The sequence below is a fragment of the Prionailurus viverrinus genome, chromosome A1 (genome assembly GCF_022837055.1).
Source record: "Prionailurus viverrinus isolate Anna chromosome A1, UM_Priviv_1.0, whole genome shotgun sequence".
NCBI lineage: Eukaryota > Metazoa > Chordata > Mammalia > Carnivora > Felidae > Prionailurus > Prionailurus viverrinus.
The window spans coordinates 170,688,373-170,700,847 of record NC_062561.1 but is presented as its reverse complement, the minus strand read 5'-3'; the positions used below and the strand labels follow the sequence as shown (position 1 = coordinate 170,700,847).

The 12,475-nt window shown below is 38.8% G+C and overlaps 1 protein-coding gene across 2 annotated transcripts in view; it reads right to left on the bottom strand.

Moving 5' to 3' along the window:
* MAN2A1 (mannosidase alpha class 2A member 1) overlaps nucleotides 1-12,475 on the bottom strand; it is a 168,894-nt gene that overhangs the window by 114,167 nt on the left and 42,252 nt on the right. For both annotated transcript variants that reach the window (XM_047862940.1, XM_047862948.1), the window contains one exon: nucleotides 12,001-12,172. In XM_047862940.1, coding sequence (XP_047718896.1) covers nucleotides 12,001-12,172 — 172 coding nt within the window. The remainder of the gene's footprint in view (nucleotides 1-12,000; nucleotides 12,173-12,475) is intronic.

Genomic DNA, 12,475 nt, shown 5'->3' with positions numbered 1-12,475 from the left:
AAACTCAACAGAAGACCATCAGGAAAGAGGAAGGGGAAAATAGTTACAAACACAGAGGGAGGGAGGCAAACCACAAGAGACTCCTAAATACAGAGAACAAACTGAGGGTGGATGCGGGGTGGGGGAGAGGGAAAATGGGTGCTGGGCATTGAGGAGGGCACTTATTGAGATGAGCACCAGGTGTTGTTTGTAAGCCAATCTGACAATAAATTATATTCATAAAAATTTTTTTAAAAAAGCATGGTACAATACACATTAGTATGGAAATTAAAAATAGAAACAAAACAAATTAAAAAAAAAACCCACAGCAAATAGATTCTGATGAGGATGCAAAGTAACTGGAAACCTTGTACATTATGGGTAGCAATGTAAAATGGTGCAATTGCTGTGGGAAACAACATGGGAGTCCTGCAAAAATTTAAACATAGGATTACTACATGATCCAGTAATTCCACTGCTGGATAGATACACAAAAGAATTAAAAGCAGGGACCTGAACAGATATTTGTATACTTATGCTCATAGCAGTATTATTCACAAGAGCCAAAAGGTAGAAATAACCCAGGGGTGCCTGGGTGGCTCAGTCAGTTAAGCATCTGACTCTTAGTGGCTCAGGTCATGATCTCATGGTTCCTAAGTTCCAGCCCTGCACTGGGCTCTGTGCTATTAATGCAGAGCCTGCTTGGGATTCACTCTATCCCTCTCTCTCTCAAAATAAGATAAACTTAAAAAAAGAAAAAAGAAAAGAACAGAAAGAAACTACCCAAATGTCCTTTGATGGATGAATAGATAAACAAAATGTGGTAAATCATGCAATGAATTATCCTGATTCAGCCTTAAAAAGGAAGGGAATTCTGACACATTTCAATATGGATGAACCTTAAAGACTTTATGCTGAGTGAAGCAAAGCCAGACACAATGAGACACATACTATATGATTCCACTTATGAGGTACCTGAAGTAGGCAAACTTCTCGAAACAGAAAATAGAATGGTGGTTGCCAGGGGCTGAGGTGAAGGTGAATGGCAAGTTCTTAACAGGTACGCAGTTAGTTTGAGATGATGAAAAAGTTCTAGAGACAGAGGAAAGTTATAGCTGCACAGCAATGTCAATGGACCTAATGCTACCAAATGGTACACATAAAATCACTAAAGTGGTAAATTTTATGTTATGAATATTTTACCACAATTTAAAAAGAACTCCTAAAAAAACCGGTACAATGTGCACAGCATGCTGCCATTTGCATAATACACATGCATATGTCTTTGTACATATGTATGTATTACATATATTTTCCTGTATATCTAGAAAATAAGTTTGTTCACAGCAGCTGTGTCCCGTGGGAAGAACTAGATGACATGGAGACAGGGGTGGTTTATCTCTTACCCTTCACTATGTACCCTGCATATACTTGGACTTACATTAAAACATTAATGAAAAATTTTTCTAAACTATAAATGTGATACTCTGATTTCTCCAAAGCATTGAAAACTAACACAGCCATAGCATAAGATGGTCATGAAATTTAATTTAAGAATATTTCCCATATTAGATAGCTCAATTAATCATTTCTGTAAAGTTTTTTTTTAATTTTTTTTTTCAACGTTTATTTATTTTGGGGACAGCGAGAGACAGAGCATGAACGGGGGAGGGGCAGAGAGAGAGGGAGACACAGAATCGGAAACAGGCTTCAGGCTCTGAGCCATCAGCCCAGAGCCTGATGCGGGGCTCGAACTCACGGACCGCGAGATCGTGACCTGGCTGAAGTAGGACGCTTAACCGACTGCGCCACCCAGGCGCCCCATTTCTGTAAAGTTTTAATAAGAGGATGTTCTTTATGCAAACTGGTGTAGCCACTGTGGAAAACAGTATGGAAGTTCCTGAAAAAATTAAAAATAGAACTACCCTATGACCCAGCAATTGCACGACTAAGTACTTTTACCCAAAGGATACAAAAATACTAATCCGAAGGGATACATGCACCCCAATGTTTACAGCAGCATTATCAACAATAGCCATTTATGGGAAAAGCCCAAATGTCCATAGACTGATAAGTGGATAAAGAAGAAGTGGTATAAAAAGAATGAAATCTTGCCATTTGCAACAACGTGGATAGAGCTAGAGAGTATCATTCTAAGTGAAATTAGTCAGAGAAAGACAAATAGTGTATGATTTCACTCATGTGGAATTTAAGAAACAAAACAAATGCTCATTGAAGGAAAAAAGAGAGAGACAAACCAAGAAACAGATTCTTGGGTGTAGAGAACAAACTGATGGTTACCAGAGAGAAGATGGGTGAGGGATTGCGTTAATTAGTTGATGGGAATTAAGCACTTGTGATGAGCACTGGGTGTTGTATGTAAGTGTTGAATCACTAAATTGTGCACATGAAACTAATATTACACTGTGTGTTAGCTGCTGGAATTTAAATAAAAACTTAAAAAAATGAAAAGAAAAGAGGCTATCCTTTAAATATTTCACTGTAGAGTAAATATTACTTCATGTTCTCATTTTCCAAAATAAAATAAAATGTTCATTCAAAATGAATCAGAAAATACATAAGAGGTTAAGGAATAGAATTTAAAAATCTAAATATCTTGCTATAAATGCATTAAGGGGTCATGGTAGAGTTTTTAACCAACTTATTTTACTTAATACTATACCATGAGCAACCTATCTTTCCATGTTAATAAATAGACCTATCATTATTTTAGGGCTGCAATGTATTTTCTAAAAGACTTTTAATTGAGACAACAACACACAATATACATGTGTTTAGTCTGATCAGCTTTGACAACTGTTTACATCCCTGTAATCACCAAAACAAGATATGGACTATTTCCATTAACTCAGAGAGTTCCTTCGTGCCTCTTTCCAATCGTTTCCTACCTCAACTGCCCCCAAAGAGAAAGACATTCTTCTTACTTCATGATTTTCATCATAATAGATAAGCTGAGCTACTCCTACACTTGATAAAATAAAATCATACACTATTTACTCTTCTGCATCAGGCTTTTTTTTTTTTTTTGCTTTATACATTCTTTAGATTCATCCATATTACTATGCATCTCAGTAATTCATTATTTTTCATTGTTGAGGAGTATTCCATTGCACAAATATGCCACAAGTTTTTCATCTATTATCTTCTTGATGGGCATTTGAAATGTTTCCAGTTTGAAGTTACTATGAAAACTTCCCTATGAAAATGTGTGAACAAGTCTTTTTGTGAACATGTTTTCATTTCTCTTAGATAAATTCCTAGGAGGGGACTCCTAGGCCACATGATGTATGTTTAACTCTGGAAAACTCTGGTGGCTTTCAGAGAGCAGTTGTACCATTTTACATTCCCACTGGCAATAGGGCAGTTCCAACTGCTGCACCTTCTTCGTGCTGCACCTTCTTCGTCAACTCTTGGTGTTGGCAGTCTTTTTGATTTTAGCCATTCTAAAAGGTTGGGGACAGAATCTTAGAGTAGTTATAATTTGCATCTCCCTGATGACCGTACATTACCCAGCCCAAGCACACACACCTTCCTCCACACTGCTGCAGCCTCAGACACTGCGTCCAGGTGTTTGAACATGCCAAGCTCTTACTAATCCCTGGCCCATAATCACAATTCTCTTCTCATACCCTGGAATTCCTTCCCCACCCTCTGCCACCTCCTACATACCCGGCTAATTCTAACCGCCTTTCAGGTTTCAGCTTGAATACCACCACCTGCTTCAGGAAGTCTTCCAAGACCCCCTTCACGCATCCATAGAAGGAAAACACTTGATTGTGATACTGCATTTAATTATATGTCTTTCCTGCTCTGCCTTGAAGGATGGGATCAGGTCTGTCTTACTGATCACCTATATCCCTGGAGTCTAGCACAGTAAATATTTATTGAATGAAGAGTGGAGTCAATAAGGGAAGGTTTTGGAAATAAGATAATAAAATATTGTCTCAGCTGGGTCTTGAAAAATGAGTAATACTGAGATTAACCAGTGCACAAAAGGGGAAAAACAAACAAACAAACAAACAAACAAACAAACAAACTCTAAGCTCAACTGACAGGCAAATTCCTAAGCAAGAAATAGCAAGAGTCTGCGGACACCCACGTGGCTCAGAAGGGCTAAGTGATGGGAGGTAAGGGTGGACAAGCAGGGAGGAATCAGCGAGCAAAAGCCAGTGTGTGCCAGACAGAGGACATAGATCTGTACCTTTTGACACTGAAGCATCACTGAAGCATTTTAAAGCCAAGAAGGGACATGGACAAAATCATTTATTACAAGCTTAACTCCTGGTGAAATGGAGAACACCTGCAAGAGGCGCAACTAGAAACGGGAAGACCAGGTGGAGGTTTTCAGAATAGCAGGAAAGGAAGAGTAATGGGGCTGGAGCTGGGATTCAGAGCACAGAAATACTAAGGAGGCACAACTCACAAGGCTTGGGGACTGACTGGATGTAGCCTGAGGGCCAGTGGAAAGGTAGAGCACACAATGGGTCAGGGCACCGACTCCAGGTCAAGACGGCCTGGCTCTGGTCCTCATGCCATACTTACTAGCTGGAGGACCCTAGGTGCATCCCTTAACACCTCTGCCTCAGTTTCCTCATAAGGAAACCTAAGTCATCTTAATTCATAAGAAAGCTATAGGACCAACTCAGTAAATACAGGTAAATGCTTACACCATGCCTGGTATACATTAAGCACTCAGGAAGTGTTAGCTGTTAATATTATAACTAAATAGGGAAAAAAAGAAGTTGAGGTTGGAGGTTTGGATCTGGAAGCAGCCCAAACACCCAGTAATTAAAACAATAGTGTGGATGAGCCTGCAAAGTGAAGAGGAGAACAAGGGATGCCACCCCACAGGTGAGTAAAGGGACATTTAGGAAATGAGCAGAGGAAGAAACTGAGGAGATGAAAAAGGAATGCTCAGCAAAGCAGGAATAGGAACAGGAGAGAAAGAGCTCCGGGTCACAGAAGACAAAAATGGGAAGAATTTCAATGAGACTAGAGCGATCAGCGTCGCTGCTGTGAAGAGTCCTCCCAGGAGGACTGAGGAAACATCCGATGCTGGTAGTCCCTCATGGCTTTTGCCAGTATCCACCATGTAAAGAGAAGCCACCAGCTGAAGTGACTGAGGGGTGGAAGAAAAGCAAAGCAGCCTCACTGGAAGTGAACGGGGATTGGACGAAGTGGGGAAGGAATACATACTTTTTCAAATACACATATGCTGCTGCTTCAACTATTAGCACTGAGGTTATTTTAGACACCGGTGAACTGCTTTGATTCCTTTGATGAAATGTTATGTATCTTTAGGCTCTAAACTCAATCTAAATCTGCAATTTACCTTGAACATCACAAGACACACTGTTAACTTCCCATTGCTCTGCAAATTTTACAGCAGCCTTTGGTCAAACACCATAAAATCTGACCTGTATAAAATGTATAATAAGTTAGCCTGTATAAGAACTTTTTCTAGAAACTGAAACCCAAAATGTACATCAATAAGTTAGGATTTATATTATTTAAGAATGTAATCTCAAACATTTCTCTGATTTCAATAAGCAAAGAGAGGGTTAAGAAAAGAGAGTAGAAGGTTCACTTAAATATAGACCTAGGAAAAAAGATGTAAGAGAAGGGTAGAGAGATTAAAGATTTTGCATTCCTGGCAAAGCAATGAAACCCAGCAAGGTGAGGAAGATAAAATATCTTCATTAACTGTAACTTCCATAACAATGCACCGATGGTACCCTTCCTCCCAGCATGTATCTGAAGCCTTATTTCATACCAAAAGGTCCACACAGGGAAGCTGGTCAAGACTCTGGTAAACACACAAACTATTCTAGGTTCTTACAACTCATGGGGCTTCTTCACTGAACACCAGTCTCAACAGCAGGAGCACATACACTGTAAAAACTGTGTTAATGTCTCAGAGCTCAGAGAGGAAAAATGAATATGTAATATGCTGGGTGCTAGTCAAAGGAAATGCTAAGGCTAATGTTTCAGCTGCTTGACTCTGAATAAGGATTCACATTTTGATGTATTATAAACATCATGCAGTATTTAACTGCATTTAGTCGAAAAATATTCAAATATGAAGCCTAAAAAGTAAAAAGAATGTTAACATACTAGTCATTTTCAAAAATAAAACAAGCATAGACAGAAAATGTGCTGATTATTTAACAGGAGGCAGTTTCTTTTAAATGCACTGGCTATGTGTTACAAGTAGGCACCGTGACTATAATTGATTAAATTACACTGAATCACACACACAAAATAAAAAAGCTAGATGTTGTTTGCATGGATCTCCTTTAGTTAACTAGATTCTCATTTTTAAAAGGATGGAGCTGAATACTGCTGCCACAGGGGGTAAGAATCAAACAAGTCACTGCTAGAATAGATTATGGGATCATTTGAGTTATGTTTCTGTTAAGTTTCCACAATCAATTGGTATTCTTCAGGGACAATAAAAGCTTACATGGAACTCTGCTGGAATTAACAGGTTCTGTTCTGCAACAGCTAGCTTGCAAATTTAGGTACAGACATATAATCCATAGACTCATCTTCAAAAAGGAAAAAATAAACCATTGCATAAGCCTTATACTAGCAGTAAAAAAAAAAAAATTCTGTCACTACTGCCAGTTGGGACAAGCTCAGAATTTTAAATAATGAGAGCACACCTATGTATTTATTAACTTTTCCCAAAAAAACATGCATTCAGGCAAGGAGAATTAAGAATGTTATGTTTAAGTAAATAGGAAAAAGAAAATGCTATTACCCTCTTTCCACAGATAAATGTAATAAATGAGTAAAAGTGAATGATTATAACAAGAAGGGAGAAAACTGTGCCAAAGCTTGACCAGAAATAAAACTCGTTTGCCCTATTGTTGCCATAAAGCAATACATTCTTCAAGCAAAATGATATCATTAAGATCAGGCCTATATTGCAGAATATTTCCCATTGCCAAAACAGCATCTCTCAAAGGAAGGTTAAGACAAAAGACTGAACATTAGATTCTAATGTGCATTCCCACTCCCAACATCTTACCATTCTCTCTTCTTAGTATTAGGTTGAATCACGTGAAACTGACATTTTTGTACATCAAAAATGGTACAATTTTGGCAATATCATACAGTTCAACCTAACTAAAATGGCCAAGAGAAAAGAAAAAGGGATAGAAACTTGCATCCAGATAGAATCAGGTAAAGGGGACTACCCTCATGCCATAAAACTGGTGGCATTTCTGACATACTGTGGAGGTGAAAGAAAGAATTCAAGTGTGAAAGAAAGAATTCAAGTACAGACTTGCAATTGCCCTGCAAGAGAAACCAACGAGGAGTCCCGAATCATGAAGAGAAAAGACTCAGAGAGAAATGGGCAACAGCCCCTAAGTTGGAGGGCCAAGGACTGAAGCAAAGCTGAATCCTGGGACAGACACTAATCACAGTCTTCATGCTTCTCTCTTTGGGCTCTTCCTACAGAAGTCTCTCCACCCCAAGGTCTTTACTGCTACAGAGGATGGCTCCCTAATACAGCCACACTGGGAGGAACCAAGCATGGCCTCACCTTACCAAAAGCAGCAGGCAGCAAGCCCAGTTTCCTTCAGACTTGGCTGGACTCTTCCCTACACTCTTATGAAGCAGAACCTTCAGACAGGCCAAAGCTCTTACTTGGCTTACAGGTCATATTAAAAAAAAAAAAAAAATGCTACATGAAGAAAGCCAATCCTGGGCTGCGCAAAGAGCAGACACTTCATAAATTTCTCCATCTTCCCACAGTCCCAGCTCGTCTCTTCCCCTCGGCTAGTGTTGCTCACATCAAGGACATATTTTCCAGCTGCTGGGCCCCTGATGCTCATGCAGCCTTTCAGAATCCAGCTCTCCAACAAAGGATATGAGCAGGGGGAAATACATCAGCTAGCTTTCTTGTTTGCAAGCAACACCTGCTGGCTCTGGAGAGCAACTGCATTGAGAGACTCTCCTGGGCACGCAAAACCAAGGATTAAAAGTCCAGGCTTAACGAAGGGCTGGAAGAAAATGAGAGGCCGTGCTACAGGGATCACAGGGACCATGTCACGGATGGGAAGAGTCTTGGGAATGCACCAGTGCCGTGAGGGATGGCCTGCAACCTTCCCTCCGTGTCTGCTTCCCCTGCTTCCATCTGTCACACTGGCTTCACTCTCCGAAGATTCAGACCCTAGGAAATATTATACTGATCAGCTGAGCTCAGGTCATAGCTGGTCTGTCTGACCTGAGGCAGGAAGATGGAGAGTCTGACTTACGTGTGTGACAGACCATTTCCCAAAAGGAAACCAGGTGGAATGGATGCCGGCCAGCCATTTTAACCAACACCCACCACAAGGAAACAAAGTAGTCAGAACAGGAAGGAACTGGAAGCCTGCTACACTCTCTGTTTTGGGACAAATTCCAGGTGTGGACACATCTGTTATTGCTCAAGGATGAATAAAAAGGAGGAAAATACTTGGACTTACAGGGTGCAATGTAAAGAATGCAGAAGGGCAAAAAACAAACAAAAACAGTTAAAACCAAGCATTCAAAGCCAGAAAAGAACACCTTCCATACCACAAAGAACTGAACCTGAGGAAAAAAAGAAACCTTAAGAAAAATCTCCCAAACACAGGAAATATAACAAAGAAATAAAAAATGCACGTGCAGAAGACTCAGTAACCAGAAAATTTAATCCTAAAACAAAGGAAATAAAAACAGTAAGTAATAAGAGCAGAAAACATAAACTGAAGATGTCTGAATTGATATATGGAAAAGTTAATAGTAAGTTATACACATACCTAGATACATGGTGAAAGTTTAGAATTTTATGGATAAAACTTTTAAAATCCTAAAAACATCTGAGCAGGGAAGTGATGGGGGGGGCGAGGAAGGTTAACTTCACTGAAGCAATACATTAAAAAGTTTTTTTTAATAAAACATTAATTTTATAGTTAAATGCTTTTATTAAAAGATGAAGACTAGGGGCGCCTGGGTGGCTCAGTCGGTTAAGCGTCTGACTCTCGATGTCGGCTCAGGGCGCAATCTCACAGTTCATGAGATCGAGACCCATGTTAGGCTCTGCACTGACAGTGCAGAGCCTGCTTGGGATTCTCTCTCTCTCCCTCTCTCTCTGTCCCTCTCCTGTGCACACACATGCACGCTCTCTCAAAATAAATAAATAAATAAACATTACAAAAAATAAGATGAAGACTCTCATGATGACTTCAAAACTAAAAACTATATTCAGTGTCCAAGAGAAATACTCAGAGTGACAAATAAAAGTTAAAGTAACAAGAGCTTTCAATAGTTATTAAGGACTTAGAATATGCCAGGCATTGTCCTAAGCATTTATTTCTATTCATCCAATCCTTGAAAAAAACCAAAAGAGGTCTCAATATTATCCCCACTTGACAAATGAAGAAAATAAGGCTCACAAAAGTTAAGTAATATGCCCAAAGTTCACACAGTAGATGGGAGTGCCAGGACTTGAATCCAGGTAGCCTCATTCCAGTGACCAGCCATTTGAACTACCACTCTAAATTGCCTGTTTTTAAGGAAAAAGGGCAGCACAAATCAGGTAAATCTAAACAACTACAAGTGACTGGTAGTAATAGCACTTTAGTTCTTAAATGGAGAAAAGATAGTTATTTGTCAATGGTGAAAGATACAATTTACAATCAAGAAGAAAGAAATACTCAGCCCAAGAGTACCCAAACCTCATAGTAACTGGCCCACAGTAGGTGTTCAGAAAGAGCTGTAGAATGAATGAACAAATGAGCTAATAAGCCAACAAAAGATCAGGCATGAACCTTCAGGTACTGAATTTGAAAAATAAAACACCTAAAATAAAAGGAAGCTGACAGGGGAACAGTGGCAAAAAATAGGTATAGTTCCTTACGTGAAAAATTTTTTGTTTCAAAAACAAAAATGTGTTCCAAAGTGATTGATTAGGGAACAAATTTTGTATTGCTTAAGTGAAATTTTGTCCCTGAGAAACAGTAAGTGAAGGAGGCATAAAACTGCACCTAGCTGAACCCATTCACATAGGAATACGTAACTCTCTCTCTCTCTCTCTCTCTCTCTCTCTCTCTCTCTCTCTCTCTCTCCAAGGTCTACCAGCTACCTCAGTCCACTGTCTTCATACCCATGCACATATGCTGAACAACTTTTGATCAGATTTCAGATAACTCCTTTCTACCACTTTGCACCAACTCACAACGTGTACCCTTGCTGACACCCATGTCCACAAGCAAGCTTTACGTCTTTTATCGTAGCATTATGTATTTCTTAATCATCTAACATACATAAAACTCTACTAGCATCTTTATTAGGTTCCCATCTTTTGTGTGTGCATGTCACTAACAAAGTTTTTGAGTGCTGCACCCTATCAAAAAAAGTCTGATGGATAATGATAGAAAACCAATTCCCTCCAAATTATCTTTAAATGTTTATGTCAATTTCCATCAAACCCCCTTTTTTTTTTCCTTTGGTAGGGCAGGAAGATTTTAATAATTAATTCTAAAACTCTTTGGGAAAATGAAGTGGTCACTCATTAGAAGAATTTTTCAGTAAAGAAAGAGGAGATTTTTAACTGTCAATGAAGATAGCAAACCACAATTGCAAACAGAAAAGTCCATGAAAGAGGTCAGGAAGCCCAGAAATCAGTGCATATTTAAAGACAATAAAGATGGCACATCAAATCAGTAGGAAAAAACCGGGACATTTTAGATCTTAGGAAAGCGGCAGAGCACAGCATGGAGGAAAACCTGTGGGGCTGGACAGGCTGCACCAGATAGCACACCAGCACGGCACGTCCCAGCTGGGTGACCCTGGACGACCAGTGTCTCTATCTGTAAAATGAGGACAGTCATTGTACCTACTTCACAGGACCGCTGCAAGGATTATCCGTTATCATTTGTGAAGTATCAGAACAGGCGCTAAAACAGTGAGCGCTGTACATGTGATACTAAATAAAAGAAAGCAATGCATGCTAAGATAATCTTTATACTCTTGGGAGCAGAGAGGAGGGAGGCAGGGGGATCAGAACCTCCCACCATACCATATTAAAAAGATAAATTTCAGGATTTTAAAAAGTGAATGATAAAAAGTTAAACTGGGTGGAAAAAAAGGACTCTTCCTCTGATCTCTAGATTGGGAAAAACCTTTTAAAATATGACAGTAAAGCTATTAAGAAAACAGATTGATATGTTTGATTACAATAAAATGTTTAAAGCATGTATATGAAATGCTAAGATTTAAGAAAATAACTTGAGAAAAAATAAGGGTTAACGCATGTGTGTACAAACTTACAAATCAGTAAGAAGGAAAGTATACCATTAAGCAATTCACAAAAAACTTTGTCAGTACATGAGAAAGTACATAACATTATCAGTAATCAAATTTTCAAATTAAAATATTTCAGCCACCATCAGGGCACCTGGGTGGCTCCCTGGGCTCAGGTCATGATCTCACGGTTCATGAGTTTGAGCCTCCCATGAGGCTCTGTGCTGACAGCTCAGAGCCTGGAGCCTGCTTCGGATTCTGTGTCTCCCTCTCTCTCTGACCCTCCCCCGCTCACCTTCTCTCTCACTCTCTCTTAAAGATGAATAAACCTTAAAAAATTTTTTAAATATTTCAACCACAAAATTGGTCAAAGTTTTAGAAAAAAAATATATTGGTGGCCAAAAGGCAGAGACACTGGTACATGGAAACAATCTTTCCAGGGGTCACTTTGATTATATGCTCCAAAAAGCATTTAAAATATTAAGCCCCTTTGACCTAGTAATTCAATTTCTGGGACAGAGTTGGAACATTAGGATTTCAATAGAACAGTTTCAAGTCACTTTTCCACAGATGAAGCAGAATCAAAGAAAAAAAAGATTTGGAGAAATATTTCAAGTTTCAGATAGAAGGCTAAGAATTTTCATCCTCTAAAAATTCAACACGTGTTTCACTGTATAATTAATATTACCAAATTGCAAAAAAAAAAAAAATCTTGAAACAAACCTTTTAACAGCATCCTTCTTCGGCTTATCTATAGTATCCCACCACTTTGAAAGGTAAGAAATCTCAGACCACATAAATTTCCTCCGTGAGTCTTCTTTCAGCTTGATGACCATGTTATTAAAAATATACTGAGTCATCTCTCTAAAGTAGTCATCAAAAGTCTTCAACCAACCTAAATCAAAACACAAATATACAACAAAGGTCTGATTCATATGTCTGATTTCGACTCAGTCACATTCCATTACATGACCTTTGGATGCCCTTAGATGTTTCATTCATATGAAGACACATTTACAAATTTCACAAATATTTCAAGTAGTGAATTTCAAGTAGTGAAATTCCATTTGAATGCACATGACACTCAAAAAGACACTAATGTTACAATAACAAAAATACCCTGAAATCTGTACAAAGTCAGAAAGAAATGAGAAAAATGAGACAAATGACCTGAGGAAAAAAAGCATTTATTTATGCA